This window comes from Diceros bicornis, chromosome 5 (genome assembly GCF_020826845.1).
Source record: "Diceros bicornis minor isolate mBicDic1 chromosome 5, mDicBic1.mat.cur, whole genome shotgun sequence".
Taxonomy (NCBI): domain Eukaryota; kingdom Metazoa; phylum Chordata; class Mammalia; order Perissodactyla; family Rhinocerotidae; genus Diceros; species Diceros bicornis.
The window spans coordinates 79,012,903-79,031,949 of record NC_080744.1 but is presented as its reverse complement, the minus strand read 5'-3'; the positions used below and the strand labels follow the sequence as shown (position 1 = coordinate 79,031,949).

The 19,047-nt window shown below is 56.0% G+C and overlaps 1 protein-coding gene across 6 annotated transcripts in view; it reads right to left on the bottom strand.

Annotated features, from left to right (window-relative positions):
• The window catches only part of APBA2 (amyloid beta precursor protein binding family A member 2), a 230,190-nt gene that overhangs the window by 5,123 nt on the left and 206,020 nt on the right, over nucleotides 1-19,047 (bottom strand). For all 6 annotated transcript variants that reach the window (XM_058542280.1, XM_058542279.1, XM_058542281.1 and 3 more), the window contains 5 exons: nucleotides 18,853-18,939; nucleotides 14,237-14,422; nucleotides 10,225-10,404; nucleotides 8,743-8,955; nucleotides 7,011-7,130 (listed from right to left, as the gene is read on the bottom strand). In XM_058542280.1, the coding sequence (XP_058398263.1) occupies nucleotides 7,011-7,130; nucleotides 8,743-8,955; nucleotides 10,225-10,404; nucleotides 14,237-14,422; nucleotides 18,853-18,939 (786 nt within the window). The remainder of the gene's footprint in view (nucleotides 1-7,010; nucleotides 7,131-8,742; nucleotides 8,956-10,224; nucleotides 10,405-14,236; nucleotides 14,423-18,852; nucleotides 18,940-19,047) is intronic.

The window sequence follows — 19,047 nt, the reverse complement described above, 5'->3', positions numbered from 1 at the left end:
CAGAGCACTCAGAGTCCTTCCCAGCGCTCAGGGTCCCTCTCTTTCTGGAAGGAGACATGCATGCAAACTGATGTCACAGCACAAGGCCACTGCTTCCCAGCACCTGGACTCCTGCAGCAGAGCTGGTCACAGTCCTGGAACCCAGGCACTCGGGCCAGGGTATGGGCAGAGAAACAGGCTGACCTGAGGACATCTATTTTCCAGAAAGGGGGAGCACCCGTCTGTCAGGTGGAGGCCCTGCTCCCCTGACTGCCCAAACACTCCACACAGCGTTAAGGATGAACTTTTATTCTTTGTTTCCCCCAAATGATTTAAGGGCATTTTGTACCCAGTGTAACTGGCTTTGAAGATCCTGAAGAAGGTGCTTCAGGATGGCCTGGCTCACTTCCCAGCCTGACCAAGTGTGAGGCTAGGCCCAGCTTGCTCCAGAAAGAAGCTGGGACACTCTGCAGAAGGTGCCTGACTAAATCGCTGGGGGCAGCTTCCTCCTTAGTCGTGGACATGTCAATGACTAGGTGCCTTGAGAAACTCATAGGTGGGTTTGGAAGCAATTGAGTTTCTCAAGGCACCTTTCCCAGTTGTTTCTTTTCCTTTTGTATGTTAAGGAGATGTAACCACCAGCCATCCTGAAACTGACCAAGTGAGAAACTCAAGGGAAATGTAAGCACCAACCATCCTGAAACTGACCAAGCCTCACCACAAGAGCTATGCCCAAGACCTTTGCCCTATTTTTAATGCAAAGATCTCTCCAGGAGGAGCTTAGGCCTCATTATGTGGAAGCATGTTCTCCAACTGAGCCTGTGCATCGAATACCCGCCTCTCTCTTTTGAATATTCATTCCCCAAACAAATAAAAGTTCCTGGGCCAGCCCCTTGGCTTAGCGGTTAAATGTGCGCGCTCCGCTACTGGCGGTCCGGGTTCGGATCCCGGGCGCGCACCGGCACCGCTTCTCCGGCCATGCTGAGGCCGCGTCCCACATACAGCAACTAGAAGGATGTGCAGCTATGACATACAACTATCTGCTGGGGCTTTGGGGGAAAAATTAAAAAAAAAAAAAAACTTTCTGCTTCCCTTTGTTTGGGGACACCATGACTTTGGAAATGATTCCTCATGGCCACCTATTTGCTACAAATACACTTTACTTTGTGAGACAACTTCCACTGATGTAGAGTCTTATTTAACTCACCAGGAGGTAAGCCCACTTGGTTCAGTAACAGAGACTCGAGGAAAGAAGGTGAAGAGGGGAGAGGGAGAAAATGGCTTTGCATCTTGAAAGAGGGTTGCCAGGAGGATGGACTCAGACCCTGGTGGGTGACCTGGCTGGAATCTGGGGGGGCAGCCTGGCGGAGGGGGCAGAAGGGGAGCAGGAAGAGGTAAGGAGAGGGCCACGTGCACACACACAGGCCGCTGGCCTTTCTAAACGAGGCCCGCCCCACAGGAACCGGGGCCATAGAGTGTTCTAACTTCACAGGGTGCACTTGTCAGGAGGAAGGCTGATGCCTCCCAGCTGGAGACTTCCTGATTTCTTGAATGGTGTTGCGGGAAGAGAGAAGAGGGATCCATTTAGAAACAGTGTTAACTGGGTCATCCAGCGCGTGTCTGCAAACTAATGCATTGTACTTCATTGGGCGTAATGAAGCTGAAAATGGAAAGAGCACTTGTGCAAGACTAACTCAGATGTCGGCAAACTTTTCCAGAGGACTCCGGGGAACTTGGTGCGTGGCACACCGCTGTCAGTGGGCACAGTGGTCCCTGCAGTCTCAGTGAGGAGAGACTGGTTGGCTGGCCATGACGGAAGCTACTACCAGGGCCTCGTATGCACATTGTTGATTGGTTATCAACTCCCCGGGCCCTAGATACAGACACATCAGCCACTGTACTGGTCACAAATGCCACCAAATCCATGCGCATACTGGCCCACTGATACCCTGACACTGCACAAGCATCTGATGATGAACAGTGGGCGTGTTCTCCCTGATGGCCAGCCTCAGGCCCAATCCCTGCTCGGCCACTTCCCAGCTGGGAGCCTTGGGGCAGGGTACCTCACCTCCCTGTTCCTCAGTCCTCATCTGTGAAACAGGGACAGATAACACTGTTCCCTAACTGAACCAGCCTCACAGACACCAGCTCCACAGGGATGCCCTAGGTTGGTGGGAAGAACTTGCCCATGGGGTGGCCTTCATTTCCTGGTTCCTAGAACTGACCCCAGACAGATGGACTGGGGGTCTAGGAGCACCTGCAACAACGAAACCAGACAGACTGGAAAACAGAGGTCTCGCACACTGATGTTCACAGCAGCCACGAGGGGGAAACAACCCAAGTGTCCATCAATCGATAAATGGATAAACAAAACATGGTACACACCTACAGTGGAATGTTATTCAGCCTTAAAAGGGAAGGAAATCCTGACACCTGCTGCAACATGGATGAACCTTGAGGACATGCTAAGTGAAATAAGCCAGTCACAAAAGGACAAATCCTGTATGAGTCCACTCATATGAGGTCCCTAGAGTCATCAAATTCATAGAGACGGAGTGGAATGGTGGTTGCCAGGTGCTGGGGGAGGAGGGAGTGGGGAGTTAGTGTTGAATCAGACAGAGTTTCAGTTTTGCAAGATGAAGAGTTCTTAAGATTGGCTGCACAACAATGTGAATGTATTTAACGCTACTAAACTGTACACTAAACTGTAATTGTATTTTACCACAATTTAAAAAAACAGAAACAAAACAAAATGAAATAGATGTCCTAGGAGTCAGGGCTTAAAGAAGAAGGGGTGGTGGTGGGAGAGGCAGATTCTATAACATAATACAGCTTCTTAGCCACATGGGCCCTCTTGTTCCGGAGAGAGGATGGGACACACTAAACTCCAGGATGAAGCCAGGTGGGGTCTGAGAGGCACAGGTGCACCCGCCCCAAACACATACCCATGCACAGACATACACATGCATGCACGCTCACACGCACACACATACATGCACACACTGACTGCTGTGCAGAGGGCCCCTCCCTCTCCCTCTCATGTGACAGCACCCAGATTTACCAAGACACCCCAGTGCTGGGACATATTTCATCTCACTGCTCACTCTGCACAGTAAGGCCTGCCACCTGCCACGGGAAATGTTTGTGCAGTAATCTGGCAGAAAACCACAGTGGGTCTGCGCAGGAGCTGACAAATGCCGTTTCCTAGCCAGGTGTCCTGCCACCACTCACCCATGGACACTATGTGTGCAGGCTGAGGGGTCGCCCCATGGCTGTCCCAGGCCAGCTCAAGCCAGGACTCCAGGCAGGGCCTGGTGAGGGTGGGAGCCTCCTGAGAGACTCACTGGGCACTAGGGACAAGCAGGCCCAGTGGTGATGAGAGAGGTGACACCCAGGGGAGGGCTCCACTGTTGCAGGCAGCAGAAGACCACACCACATGGGAGGGGACAGCTACCAGGCCAGGCCCCTCTGGCGAGGCTGGGCGGGCTGGAAGCCGAGGCCCAGGGCCCCTGGGGCCGCTGGTCCCAACCCAATCACGCTGTGAGGAGTGAGGGATGGCTCTTCTGTGCCCAGAGCAAACCCTTGGACAGGAGTAGCCAGCACCTCAGGCCTCCTGAATGTTCTCCCAAACTCACTCCTCCTGTGAGGCCCCAGCTGAGTGGAGAAGCCTGGGGCACTCATCAGCCACCGGAGACAACTAGACACAGCCCAGGTGGTGGGTGTGCCCTGGCCACAGGTGGTGATGCTGGTAGCTGCCCAGTAGAGGTGCCTCTGAATGCCCTGGGGGCCAAGCCTGGACGGCCAGCCCCTACACCCCACACCTGTCTACGGACATGGGCGTGCTCACAAGGCAGGCGAGGACCGGGTCAGCATGGCTGGCCTGAAGGCCGCCCATGCAGGGCCAGGTGGAGACGGGATTGATTTGTGCAGCTGCCTGCATCCCATTTCCTAGATCCCTGGGGAGACGTATCATGATAGGATAAAGCCACGCAGATTCACTGCTCTGTCTACAACCCTCCCTGGCACTCAGGGCAAGCTGCGATGTACCTGGGAGGAAGCCCCGGAGAGCCCCCACAACCCCCAGCTCTCGGCCGCCAGCCGCCCGCCTCTGGGCTGTGCTGCTCCTTGTCCACAGCAGTGCCCTAGGCCCCAAGCTTCACCCACACACCCTGGAAGTGGGACTCTGGACCAGTGGCAGAAGCACCAAGAAACGGATGACACTAGCCTCAGGACCTGTCGGGTCCTGTGGACCCGGGTCCAACTGTGACCTGGCTGGGGGTGGGGGGGTGGCCCTGGCAATGCTGTCTTCAGAATTGGGTATTATTTTCCCCCAGCTCCAGGCCCCAAAAAGCCTAGATCTGCTGCTACCCTGACCCTGCACCCCCCAAACCTTCTGAGAAGCCCCCCTGCCCTCCTCACTGCCCTCAGCCTCCTGGCCACTCACATGGCCCCAGCACGTCCACCGCCCCCTGCAGAGACCCTCTCCTGCACCTCCTTGGGGGAGCCCCCTTGTCACCCTGCCTTCTCCCCAGCTACCTCCCCTCCCCCGGTCTCTGAGAAGAAAGGTCTATGGCTTCACCTCCGGCTGCCCTGCACCTGTCCTCACTACCGCTTTCCCAGGGCCGGCGTCCCCGTCCTTTCCTGCTCACCTTAATTTAGTCCCCATGAAACACAAACCAGAGCCCCTCCCCTTCCTTGTCTCTTCTCCCCCTCCTCCCCTCCACGGTCCCAGATGGCCTCATTAGCTGTGTGACCTGGAGCAAGTCACCAAACCTCTCTGTGTCCCAGCTTTTTCACCAGTCCCTGTGCTCTTCTTCTGGCTGTTGTGAGAATTAAAATGAGCTGACAGAGGAAAGTGTTGGGGATGGGGGGCATCAGGCCTGTCCTGGGCTCACACGCCCCAAGAACAGGCAGCCCCCTCAGCCCCCACACAGGGGGCCTGGCCACGGCCATTTAGGGAAAGCCAGCCCTGACACAACACGCCGTCCTCCAGCAGGGCTCACTGTGGGATGGGGCTGCACCGAGTAGCATTCTACAGACAAAGACCATGAACCCGGGCTGGGCAGGGTACAGGGAGAGGATGGTGAGTTTGCCGGTGGCATGCAGAAGGTAGAGGCTGGGCCCCACACTCCGATCCAGTGCTGCAGGGCCCCTCATGGGGACTGTCAGGGTTACTGACAGCCCTCGCCCTCATCCACCTGCCCCCATGCTGAGGAGGGAGGCACTGCCGGAGCAGCACAACACCCAGACGAGCCCTGCGTGCTGGTTCAGGATGTCAGGCAGGTCAGAAGCCCCATGCCAGCCCTTTCCAGAGTGTGGATCCCTTGCCCGTCCACACAGCTCAGCAGCTGCAGGCAGGGACCCCAGTCGACTTCCTGCAGAGCTTCTAAATTAGCTGGGGTAGCTGCTTGCGCCCAGGATACATGTGTGTACAGAGTGGCCAGGCGGGGCAGGGCCAGGCCAGACCACCTGCTGGCCAACTCCAGGGGCAGATGCACTGTCCCCAACAGAAGTCTCAAAGGGGATGCAGACAATCTGGCTGGGTACCTGTGCCTGGGTACAAGTGCCAAGGGGCCTTTCCCCTCTGCAGAAGTGGGCACAGGGTGCCCTCCTTGGACATCTCAGTGTTTTTTATGGATTTTCTCAGTTAATCTTCACAACCACCTTTTAAGGACAACCTAGAGAGGTTAAGTGACTTGCCCAAGGTCACACAGCTAGGAATGTATGGCCAGCACTGGCTAGATGGCCTCATACTCTTTCCCTCTTCCTCCTGGGCGCCAGCTGGACCACCTTCCCAGCTTGCCCTGTGTTTTATGGGGTGTGTGGCTGAGCTCTGTCCAGCCAGTGGGATGTGGCAGAAATGGCAAGGGCCACAGCTATGTCTCTGTCTTCCTTCAGCTGCCAGCCAGACTCGGAGCGGCCAGTGGGGCCTCCAAAACCCAGGTGAGGGTGAGCCCGGACCTCGAGCGGCTCTGTGGAACATGGCCCCCTCCCACACTGGACTGTGACATGACTGAGAACCCAACTCCTACTATGTCAAGATCTGGGGAATATTTGTCACAGCAGCAGTGTGCTCCAGCAGAAGCAACAAAAACGGGCCTGGAGCCCAAGCCCTGTGGCTCTTCCCAGCTCTCTGCACCTCTCCACGCTTCTGCACCAGACAGCAATGGGGAAGTTTTGTCTCATCTACAGCTGCCTTTCTAGAATGTTCTCGCATGTGTTTTCTCTGTGGCTGTGAGTGGGCGCACACACCTTCCCCCTCACCTCACACCACCGCATAATCTCTTCCCTGGTTCTTTAATAACTAGGGCTAGCTTAAGCAATCTGGGAATGACTGGCCTCCCCTCTTCCATCCTCTATCCGTGGTCATGTCCTTGCCCACCAGGACCTTTGCAGGAGGAACAACCAAGGAAATGGAACTCACACGGGCCAAACGTGGGTTGAGGAGAAGGCAGGAACTCTGGGCTGAAGAGCTCTGGCCCAAGGAACAGGCACAGATGTCTGGGCAGACCAACACTCACACAAGCCCAGAATCACCTCCTCCTGGAAGCCCTCCTCCCTCTCCGGTGCCTGGCACAGCACCTGACACAGGGCAGGCGCCTCACAAATGGCTCTGAACGGGTGAGTAAATGAGTGAATGAATGAACAAATGAGTGGACATCTGCTTGTTGAACATAGTAAGTCTGACACTGCCATTGGCTGTGTGCATCCAGACAGCAGTGGCTGGAAAAGCTCCTGCCTCCAAAGTAGGTGCCCGCAGAGAACAGCCATCACAGGGACAAGGGTGCCTAGGGCAGGGCTTGAGGGACCCATTCCACGGCCACACTGGCCCTCTCTCCCTGCCCAGGCCTGCCCCAGGTGACGCTAAAAGCTCTGAATTTGGCTGCTGGCTGCTGTGCCCACCGGCTGGGGCTGCCTGACAGACAGAAGCGGTTCCAGCGGCAGGGGCAGAGAGCCGCCAGCCCAGCTCCCTGCACCCAGGCCCTACGCATGCGCAGGGGAGGAGGTGCAGGGCAAGAGAGTGGACTCACGATTCCGTTCTGCACGCTGAAGCCCAGCTGGTACTTGAGGTCAGGCCGCTTGATGAGGACCGTGGTGACCGGCGGACAGCTGACGATGTTGAGCTTCACCTGCGTCTGGTTCTTGAGACCCTGCAGAGTACGGGACGAGAGTCACAGGTGGGCCCAAGATGCCATCTGCATGCACACCCTCACAGGCCTGGGCCCAGAATGAGTTGACTGGCAGGGGGGAGCCCCGAGTGCAGGGGCACGAGCCCAGGGGAGACAGTTCCCTCTCAGCCTCAGTGTCCCCCTGTGAGGGGGTAAAGGCATCACCCTGACCCGTATGCAGGGCTCCTGGCTCTCCCAGGTTGGCGAGTGTGCCCCCGACCCAGCAAAAAACCAGCTTCTCCTGGAGCCAGCGGCCAGGCTCAGAGCACCACTGTGCACGACTCACAGGCTGGCCCCAAGGTCGCCCTCCACGGTGCTTCTCGGGAGGGGCCCTCACCACGCTGACTACAGGAGGAGAACTTTCTGTGTGGAAGGGCTGTGGAGACACCTTCCTCAAAACAAAACACCTTCCAATGACGGGCGCTTGTGCTTACGGCGGGGTGAGGACAGGGAGCGACCAGCTCAGTGAAAGTCTGTGAGCAGGAGGCTCTGGTGTCTGCATCAAGACAGGGCCAGCTGGAGCCAAGGGTGACCTCGGGCCCAAAGAGGACAGCGACGCCCCAGGCCATGGTTCTGGGGTTAGGTGGGGGTGGGGAGACAGGAGGAGGAGCTCAAGCCTCAATTTGGCTGCAGCTCAGCTTGCTCCTCTGGACACACACACACACACGCACACGCACAAGAACAGCCTGGTCAGAGCCCAGGTGAGGGAGTACCTGGGAGTGGTAGCCCTCAGACGGAGGGTCCTGGCCAACCAAGCCTCTGGTGCCGCTGACTGAGGCCTCTCCCATGCCTGTCTGTCTACACCTTCCCGTTACCTATTGGTTTAGCTGGGCCAGCTCCCAGAGCCTGCTCATGGAGCGTTCTGGCCTCGGGAATGCTCTTCATTTCTCAGGCTGACAGGCGCGGAGGGAAGCATGTCCTCCAGCACCAAAACCACAGCTGGGTGGAGAGGGGACAAGCCAGAGGGCTGAGGGCAGACCCTAGGCAGAGGGCCACAGGCCTGCCCCCAGCAGGCAGAGCCACTGCCTGGAGACCCTGGAGAGAGCAAAGGCCCCTCCTGGGGCAGCCTGTCTGATCTTTCTGCCCCGGGACTCTTACAGACCTGGAGCGACCAGGTGTGAAGGCCTCTGGTCCCACCTGCTTGTGTCCCCTCTGCAAGACCCCCTCCAGGGACAGTCAGCTCAGCACCTCTCCAAGCTTCCAGCTCACAGGTCAGATGGTCAGAGCGGCCTCTCAGCTCTCAGGTCCATGTCGGGTGACCAACCCGCCGAGTCTTCCCAGGAAGTGGGACTCAGGGCTAACTGTGACAGTCCCAGGCAAACCAGGACAAATTGGTCACCCTACATCTACAGGTCCTCAGCCCTTGCCTGGGGTCAACGTGGCTCAGAACTGGGCTAAGTGAAACCAAAGGTCCCTCCCCACCACCAGGGGCGGCCCAGGTCCTTCTCTGACTTCAGCATGTGGTAGAGTCTTCAGTTCATGGTCACTAGGTGGGAGTCTCTGACTCAGTTTCCTCGGGGGTCAAGTGGGGACTACAATGTGTGAGGAGAAAGGCAGAGCTGATGACCACCGGGCAGGGGCCCAGGGCGCCCACCTTGATGATGCCCTGACAGGTGGCGAGGGGCAGCCCCACCAGGCTGGTGCCATTGATGGACATGATCTGGTCTCCGATGCTCAGCTTTCCTGAGCGGGCAGCCGGGCCGCCGTTCATCATGTTCGCCAGGATCACCGTGGGCAGGATGGAGCCCCAGCCTGACTCTACCACCACCACGCCCAGGATCTCGCCCTTGTGCTTCTCCAGCTGCAGCTGCAAGGAAATCAGCAGAATGAGAAGTGCCCCGATGGGTGCCAGGACTGGGGCCTCTGCTCAGCACCCACCGAAGGACCAGCACGCCCCTGAGCACAGTGGTGCCAGCCCTGTCCTTGGAAGCAAGGCCAGCCCGTCTTAGCTTGCTCACCTAGCCCTGGCCTCGTCCGGCTCTGGCTCCCAAGCCCGCCTGGGGCCCCTAACAATCCCAGGAACCAGGAACACAGACTTCCTCCCCTCCCATGCCCAGCATCGATTCCCCCAGCCCCAAGCACAGCCCATGTTCTGGCTCCTGCTTCCCTCCCTCCCAAGCCAATGGAGGCCAGAGGAATGTTCTCAGACTCCAGGACTCAAACCCTGCCCCTGACCTTTGCTCTTTCTAGAAAAGTCCTTCTATTTTCTCTCTGCCTCGAGAGTCACTCTCAGAAAGCTGCCTATCATTCATTCAGCAAGAAGCCAGGATTGTTCACTCATTCCACAAGCAATCAGATTATTTACTCATTCATCACACAGTCAGGTCATTCATTCCTTCAATCACTCAACCAGCAGTCAGGATCATTCCTTCATTGGACAATCAATCAGAGTCATTCATTTGACAAACAGCCAGGATCATTCATTCATTCACTCATTTAACAGGCAGCCAGGGTCATGCCTTCATTCAACAAACAGTCAGCACCATTCACTCATTCAATTAATCAGGGTCATTCATCCATTCACTCATTCACAAGAATCCAGGAATCATTCATTCATTCAAGAAGCAGGTGGGGTACGGTCATCCCCAGGCCTCTGTCTTAGGAGGACTTTCTGCGTACCCCTGAGCAGATCCAGTGGAACCTGCTAAGGCCCACATTACTGGCAGCTTCGCCAGTCCCCCGGGCCTAGCACACAGGTACCCTGTTTTAAAGCTGCCTCCCCACGCTTTTCAGGAACGTCTCCTGGGTGCTGAGCACCAGTGATGATAACAACAGCATTAAAAGGCACATTTTCAGGGTCATTAAGACGGACTGTAATCAGCTTCTTTGTTACAACACCCACAGTTCATTCCACACACAAGTGCTCAGCTCCGAAGCAGGAGCGTGATGTCCATCTCGGGCCGCCTTCAGTCTGCTGTGGAGACAGCGGCTGGTGTGAGCGCCCAGAAGGGCTTGTTCTCGCGTTCTCTCCCGTGAGCTGAGCTGGGGGGTGCGCTGGGCAGCTCCTCCCTGAGGCTGCCCGGCTCGGTCGCCCAGAGCGCGGCGTGGAGCGTGGGGCTGGCAGAAGGTGGCTCACCTCCTTGCAGTTCTCTGAGTTGGAGAAGTGGATGAGGTCATCGTTGTACATCTCCTGGGTGTTGATGATGTCGCTGTACTCCTTCTGGCTCAGGTCTTCGGGATTGATGCCGTTGGCCCGCAGGAACTCCTGGTAGGCCACGCTGAAGGCCTGGCCGATGGACTGGGCGATCAGCTGGGCCTGTGGGGAGGGAGCAGCCCACTAGAGACCCGCCTGCATGGAAGCATAGGCTCCACACGGCCCAGAGAGGAGGGGCTGCAGCAGGGCTGGGTGCAGGGAGCACACACAAGCCTGCAGGGGGGCCCTTGCTGGGCTTCAAAGAATGCGAGAGAACCTGTGGGCCCTTGTCTCCACCAACACCCCACTGTGGGTCGCCACGGGGTGAACCTTTCTGCTGCCTTGCACGCGTCAGGGCCCGGTCCTGACTGCCTCCGCCTGAACTGCTTTAAGTCCCAGACGTTCCAGGACAAAGCACAGTTTCACATAAAGCCTGGGAAAATTATGAATTATTTGCTAAATATCGTATTTTTTGTTGTTTCCGTTGGTGACTGTACTGTATTTTCTTTCCACCTATCTTATTCCAAAAATAGACTTGAGGTGTGTCCTCTGGGGAGTGTCACAGAGGCTGGTATTTGTCTACCCAATATTCAGTTCTCCTCAGCAGAGCCCAGTGTCAAGTGGGGAGACAGGTGCCCAGCTGCTCTTGCGGGGAGCTGTGATGGTCCAGGCTGAGGCCAATGAGAAGCTTGAGACCTAGGGACACCAGCGCAGACCCCACGGAGCAAATTACTTCTTTCTACTTCAATGGAACCACTTCTGTGGACGTCACTGAATTTCTGACACTGCAGAGGCCTGGACACTGAAAAGTCACTAGTGGGCCTTGCCTGCCGCCTGCGGTGTGCAGACAGGGGATGGCGGGAGGCAAGCACTAAAGCCCTGAGCTCCTGGAACACGTCAGCCGTGCTCACAGCTGTGCAGAGAGCCCTTGGAGAGCAATGGGACTCGCGGTGATGTCTCAGCCCACAGCAGGGCCTCCGGGAGCCCCACCTCTGGTCTACCCCTGCTGCCACCCACCTCTCTAACTGCCATCAAGGGGGACTCTGCATGGGCGCCCCTAGGAAACCTCAGGTCAAGACCCGAAAACAGGTGAAAATGAGGAATCGGGCCTAAATGCCTCAATCCCTTTCTTGCTCTACACATTGCATGATTTAAGTGCGGCAAATGAATACACCTATGTAAAAAAGGTGGGCTGGGCCAGATAACAGAGGCAGAGAACAGCGGACTTTCCTTAAATAGGTACTAAGTCGAGATAGAACTGCCCTCTCCAACTGAGCCCTGAACAGTTTCCAGGATGGAGAAGCCGATGTTCACTCAGCAGGAACAAGCCCTGCCCGCTCCCAAGACCAGCATTTTGGGGTGCTGCTCGCAGCAGGCAGACCCAGACAGAAGCACAGCGCCCAGGGACCGCCAGGTGGCGCCCAGGGACCAGAGGTGATGCCACAAGAGGAGCCCCTCTGCGGTGGGGAGCCCAGCAGTGGCAGTTCCCAGAGCGCTGGCCCAAGCTGGCAGCCAGGCCTCAGGAAAAGGCTGGCCTGAGGGTGGAGGGCAGGATAGGGGGGTGACTGGGAAGCCAGGACCTGCCCTGCCCTACTTGGGTCTTAGGGTCACCAGGATGCCCTCTGGGTCCATGGACACCTGACCAAGGTCCCCTAGCTGGGAAAGGTGGTCTGAGAGCATCATGCCCTTCACCCCTAGGCCGATAGCCTGGTGGGGCTGCCCTCGGCCCTTGGACTTCACCTTGGGTTCTGCCAGGACCCCCCACCCCGTGGGAGCTCCTGGGGATGGTGAGGTCATCCATGCCCGTGCTCCTTGGGGTGCAATCCGGGAGCCCCTGGTGTCTCCCCACATGCTGCAGGCTCCCACTTCCCCTCCCACGCTGCCTTCTGGCATCCCTCCTGCCTGGGCTGGGGGCAGGCTCCTGAGGACCCTCCCAGGGCTGGGGGGTACACCCTTGGAGCCCTGCAGACAAAGGACTCCCCTGCCCCTCAGCTCACAGCCAGGGCCTGTGGGTGTTCACTGCTGTGAGGCCAGGAGCCCCCCCCAGGCAGGGCAGTGGGGAGTATGCACGGGGCCCTCAGTGAGGGGATAGCACTGGCAGCTGGCACTCACAGGCAGCCTCCAGCAGGTGGGCGAAGAAGTGGAGGGAGGCACCGCCATGGCCCCAGCACTGCTTTGCCCCAACACTCTCACCTCTGCGGCTCATCCACCCCGGCCTCAGCCAGAGCGGAATGAGTCCACTTTACAGAGGGAAAACCGAGACTCAGAGAAGGCCACGGGCTCCTTAATGCCACCTTCCATTCTCTCCAGGTGTTGCACTCTGCTCTCACCAGACCCTCGGATCCTTACCCCAGCAGCCTACCTGGATGGAGCCACGTCTGGGTCCTGCTCTCTGGGCAGCTGCTCAGTGTCCTTCACGCCCTACTGGGTGGGTCCTTCCTTCACTCCTTAAGGACCACTAGGAGCCCCAGTGACCACCCCCAAACTTTGCTCACAGCCTTATCTCCCACTGAATTGAGAACTCCGAGGCCACAGCAGCACCCCTGCCCTGAAGACTCTGCCCACAACCATCTGCAAGGCTGGCACCTCAGAGACTCATCCTCTCCCTGTTCCTTTGTGACTTCTGCACTAGTAGACTGTTCACCCTGTGCCAGCTGGCCCGCTTCTTGCCTCACCCGGCCCATCACTCACAGCCCATCCCCTCATGCCAGGTCTCTAAGACACCCTCAAGCCACACAAAAATGCCCATCCAGGAGTCCACGGATATCTGTGAAAAGAATGTGTGTGTGTACTTTTGTTGTCAGTGCTGTCAAGTCAATTCTCACTCCTAGCCACCCTGTGTCCAGCAGAGCGGAACACTGCCCACTTTGTGCCACCCACTCACCTTCCGGCGCTACATCAGACAATGCTCCACTGCTATTCACAGGGTTTTCATGGCCAATTTTTTCAGAAATGGGTGGCCAGGTCCTTCTTCCTAGTCTCTCTAGCCTGGAAGCTCCGCTGAAACCTGTCCACCATGGGTGACCCTGCCGGTATTTGAAATAGCGGTGGCATAGTTTTCAGCATCACAGCAACACACAACCGCCACAGAGTGACAACCGACAGACGGTATATGCACTAGTTGGTCTGTATTTAAATTTCCTCTCTAATAAACATGCCATTGCTTCAGAGCACTTCTGGTTGACTTCATCAACTAGAGAGCCTGCCTTCAAATATGAAAATACTGGGACCATTCCCCACTGCTCCAGGTCCCTGAGACACCCGCAAGGCCATATGTGAATAAGAATGCCCTTTCCCAGTGTCCATGGAGAAGAGATAATTTTTAAAAATTCTACTTGGACAACAGCCACAAGAATGGGTCAGCAGCGGCTTTGCCAGTTGCCCTGAGTAAGATCTGCCTGCAGGGGGCAGCAGAGAGACCTGGGCCCAGCCTCTCTCTCACCAACCTCTTGGCCCTACTGCTCCCTTCTCGGTCCCTTCTTCCCAATTCCAGGATCAGAAAGATGCTCCTCCCATTGAAGGAAGGAGTCAAAGGGGTTACGGTCTCTTAGCGAGTCTGCAGGATTTTCTTCAGAATTATTTTTCAACTTGTGATGACGTGAAATGGCCATGAGCAAACACAAGCCAAACTTCAGGCGAGCTGTGCCTCCCTGGATGCAACCCTGACATCGAAATGTGCATCTTAACAACAGAAAGGTTAGTCAAGGACTATTTTATCCTAGGAGAAAAAAGATTTTGTTAAAGGAGTTCTTCAAATACACAGCTCTCCTCGTATGTTTAACCACAGTTCAGTTTATAAAGAGCTCTTGAAGAACTTATTTCATATAGTGAAATAAAACTGGGTTCACTATCTCTGCAAACTCAGAGAGTGTCAGAAAAATCACCGATTCCATGGAAACATCAATGATGGCACCTGGGGCCATCGGGAGGCATGGCATGTCTGCGAGTTACTCACGTCCTCGGACTCGAACACGTGGCAGATCATCTTATACTGCTTCTTCCCCTCCTGGGCCCCGGGGGTGGTCTCGATGCAGTCTTGAGAGGCCGACCGGGGCATGCGGCGCCTGGCCATCAGCACCACGATGTTCCCAATGTCCGCAATGTAGGAGATGGTGCGCAAGGCGTGGTCCATCATGGTTTCCTGTCAGGAGAGCGACGAGGAGGTCCATGTTAGGGAGCATTACAGGAAACGAGCCACTAAAAAAGACTCGAGTTTGGAGTTTCTCAGCCTGACGTTTGGGGCCAGAACATTCTTTATTGTGAATGGCTATCCTATGTACTATAGGATGTTTAGCAGCACCCCTGGCCTCTACTCACTAGATGCCAGTAGCACCTCTCTCTTCCCAAGTCGTGACAACCAAAAATATTTCCAGCCATTGCCATATGTTCCCTGGGGGACAAAATCGCCTGTGGTTGAGAACCACTGCTCTAGTGAACTGAGCATTTTAGGGTGGCGATTCACGGTCAAGGGGAATCTGCCTTCACCTTAGCCCCACAGCTTCCAAAAAGACACTGGGTGGAGGCATGACGCTGGGGAGGGGCTCTCAGTCCCTGCAGGAGGAGGAGCAGGGAGCCTGGCACATGGTGAAGCCCATCTCCCCCTGATCAGAGGCCATCGTGGCTCTGGAGAAGGGTCCCCTCCCTGCAAGGTGTGTGCCTGGCCCAGACTTCCTGATGAGCAGAGGAGGACGGCTTCAAGACCAACATTTCCCCTGGATTAGTTCTTCTCAGGGAGCCCAACCAGGCCAGGCCTGGGTCAGGGAACACTGAGGCAACCCGCCCGACTCCAATCGATGGGTCTCCGTGGCCATTCAATTCCCTCGGCCCCTGGCAGGCCCATTACTCTTGTCGGCTTTTGTTGTCTGACAGGAATCTCCACTGAGCATCCTGCCCATGACCCCTACCTAACAAGGCTGTGCACAAAGGCTCTGAGAAACTAATCACTTGGTCTTTTATGCCTTTGTCCTTTTTCCACAAAAGAAAATTGGGTGTTTTGTAACCTCTGAAGCACTTTTCTTCCTCACAGAATCCATTTTTGCAGTGGATACTGCTCCACATTTATCTTCCTGGAGCTGATTTGTTTTCTGGCCAAGGTTATAGGGGTGGTTAACTACCATGAGAGTCACCTTTCAGGAAGGGACACTGGAAAGGGAACAATTGGGAGTGGCTCTTCAGCATCTCCTGATTTCTGGCCACTGTTAGAAACACCCAAATCATTCCCCAGGTGTCAAAAATGTGCTTCTCCTCCAGTTCTGGCTCATATCCACAGCAGAGCCATCCTCCTCACAGACAGAGGCTGCCCACCAACATGGCTGCCCACCAACATGGCTGCCATCCTCTCTCCTGTCCCCACTGGCCACTTCAGCCTCCACAGTCTCTCTCATCTGTTCCCATCTCTTCAGCCCCTCTGCCAACAGTTTTTATTTTTCAGTCAAACCAATTTCCTGCTGCAACTCTCTCTTTCAGTTTACCCTAAACAGTACCTAGAGCAAGCTTGCAAACTATTGATAGCTGCCCACAACCAGACAAGTCACCCCAAACACGTCAGCTGGGTGGCCAGACCCCAGCTTATAGCACCTTCATGACCCAACTTCCCAGCACTTGTTCTCTTCACTCCTGCCCTGGCCCACAGAGACTCCCATGGTATCCAAGGCCCACCGGGGCCAGTGCTTGGTTAGTTCACCTTTCGCCATCCCACCCTCTCATCCCTGCTTGACCCTCCCTCTCCCAAGGCCAGCCCCGAGGGTTCCAGGTGGTTTACATGAGGGAAACCTCGCCGGCAGGTATGGGCCCTGCTCTGGGCTTTCTCATTTCCCCTTCACGGGGTCCGGCAGGGGAGCTCTCCTCAGCCCCATCTGAAAGAGTAAATGGGGCTCAGAGATGTTCAGGAACTTGTCTAAGGCCACAAGTTCAGAGGGATGGAGCCCAGTTTCCATCCCCAAGCCCACACTCCTGCCCCTGGGTTGCAGCGCCCTCGCAGGAGCAACAGAAAGAGGGCAGCTGTGCGGAGACGAGCAGAAGCAGCAGGCCTGGGGCCGTCCTCAGAAGGTCTGCCTGCAAGGGTGGCCCTCGGCTGGGGTCTGGGAACCTGGATCTCGGGGGGATTCCTGCCATCCTACCTGATGAGAGTGGCTCACTGTGCCTAAGCTGTTTGTGCAAACAGTGTACTCCAGGCTGAACACCTGCCTGCTTTCCGGGAGTCAGGAACTTTGGTGCCCGGCAGGCAGAGGGTGCCTGCGTGCCAACCCCCAATAAAAACCCTGGGCGCTGCTTCTCCGTGAGCTTCCCTGGTGAGCCACATTTCACGTGTGCTGTCACAACTGGCTGCTGGGGGATTCTGCGTGTCCTGTGTGACTCCACTGGAGGCCTTCCTTTGCTGATTTTGCTCTGTATCCTTTCGCCATAATTAATCACAACCCTGAGGACGATGATACGCTGGCTCCTGTGAGGCCTCCTAGTGAATCATCGAACCTGGGGTGGTCTTGGGGACCCTGACAGGTGGGGTGATGAGGGATGGTAGCTAGAGGGGAGGAAGGGGGGATCCCATCCAGTTTGCCCACAAAAGATCACGAAACAAAGTACAAGTCTGTGAAGTGTCTACACTACAGGGGTCATCAGAGGTCAAAGGTGATTCCCTGAGTTCTCACCAGGTGACAACCAAGTGCGAGGCTCCAAGGGGGGTGGGGCTGCAGGACACAAAGATGAGTGGGACAAGGCCCAGGCCTGGACATGGGGACAGACTGATGAGGAGGAAGGGGAACTGCAGGGCCCACGGTGGGATGTGCTGAGGGCCTGGATGGGGGGCAGGCAGCAGAGCGCTGGGGTCGGGAGTGGCCCACAGCAGAAACCACATAATGGTACTACCCCAGGTCCAAGATACACCCTACTGCCTCCTCTGTCCCCAAACGTCAGGTCTTCCCGCCCATTGAGCCCTGAGGGGTCCTGACCCCAGTGCATCTGCTACCTGAGAGCTCTCCTTTGCTCCTCCCAGCAGCCCAGCAATATGGGCACTGTCTACATCCGAGGAGAGAGCAAATGAGAAAACATACTGACGGTGCTGAGAGCAGGATGGACACTATGGGACAAGGGTAAGTCTGGAAATGGGGACAGCTGAGGAGGACCCTATGGTGCTGGTCTCGAATAGGAGGTACAAGTATGAACTCATGGCTTTTAAAAACATACTGTCTAGCTCTGGTCATTGCACGGGCCCAGGAGCGATGACACCCTAGCAACAATGACCATAGCCAGCACCCAGATCTTCCTTTCTGTACGTCATTCCCCACTAAAAGGAACCACACTCCTTAAAGAAACGGCTGAGTCAAGGTCTGGGGTGGGGGACGTACAAGGGGAGCTCAGAACATCTTACTGTCTCAGACTGTAAGGACGCCCTCAAGGCTGAAGGGAAGATGTCAAAACCACACAGGACCCAGTTTGAAGGTCCCTGGCCAAATCTAGGATAATTGGAACACCAAAAAAAATAACGATGGCAATAGACTATAACACAAGTTAAAAAAAAAAAAAAGAATCCGTGAGTCCATGGTGAAAAGACAGAGACAGAGGTGGAAAGAAACAAAAGCTCTCTTCACAGAAGAACACCAGCTAATAAAAGTAGAAAGCGTGACATAATTAGAAAATCACCATTCTGCATTTCCAACGCTGTAACCAACTCAGGCAACATGGTCATTGGCTGCCAACACCATCAGGTGACAGGGTGCTGGGGAATAGGGAACCTGCACATCCAGAGTGTCACCGCACAGATTACTTGCCAAAGGCAACGAAGCCAGGGGCCGTTACTGGCATCTGGGCCCAGTAATGAGCTCAGTCCCCAGGGTGAGGGGGGCCCTTCCCCCTCTCTTTCCATGGCTGCTTCCTCTCACACAGCAAAGCGCAGGCAGAGAGCACTGCCGGGGCCTTCCCCAGCCCCTCCATCTAACCCCTGCCCCCGGCCTCCGCCCTCTCTCCGTCTCAGCTCACAGTCCTTTATATCTCATTCGGGTCCTTTCTCCTCAGGTAGCTGTTTCCTGTCTCCCCCACCAACAGCAGCCTCATGCAGTGATTCAGGCACAGAAAAGACGAGCAGAATCCCGGTCAGCCACGAGCTGGCCACAGCACATGGTTTACAGGTAGAGAATCTTAAGACACCTCCCCGCTGGAGTGCCACCGCGCCAAGGGCCACCACGAGATTTCCGCCCTCCAGCTGGAGTTCCCAGGCCCAGCATATGGAGGTTTCAGGAAGGCTATTCTAGAATCCTGACTGGTGAGCACACAAACTTGCGCCTCCCCTTCCTTGCCCCTCACTTTGTCTCTATTTAATCCCAGCTGCAGCAGCACACAGTCTCACCAGCTCTGATCCTTCCCGGCCTGATGCTCCTCGGCCCCCACAGCCCACTCTGGATTCCACAACCACAACCCACTCAAGACCCAGGGTCCAGAGTAACCGTCCTCGGGGACAACCATTTCACCCCATCCTAGACGGAAAGTTCTACAGCCAGACCTTGTTCTCGAGGACCCCTGCTGTGGGAAGGGAGGAGTTCGTTACATGATTTTAAATAACCATCTTTAAATGCTTACCTGTGTGTCCGCATTTAACACCTTGATCCTCTGAGTTGAGATGAAGAGATCCACTTCGGTCAGAGTCTGGGCGTCCCCCTCAGAATTCTAAGAAAGGACAGTGGATACTGTTATAAATAAAAAAAGACAAACTTGAACAAAAGCCTGACAATTTGGCTAATAACCCTGAGCGTCCCTAGAGGGGAATGCTACTCC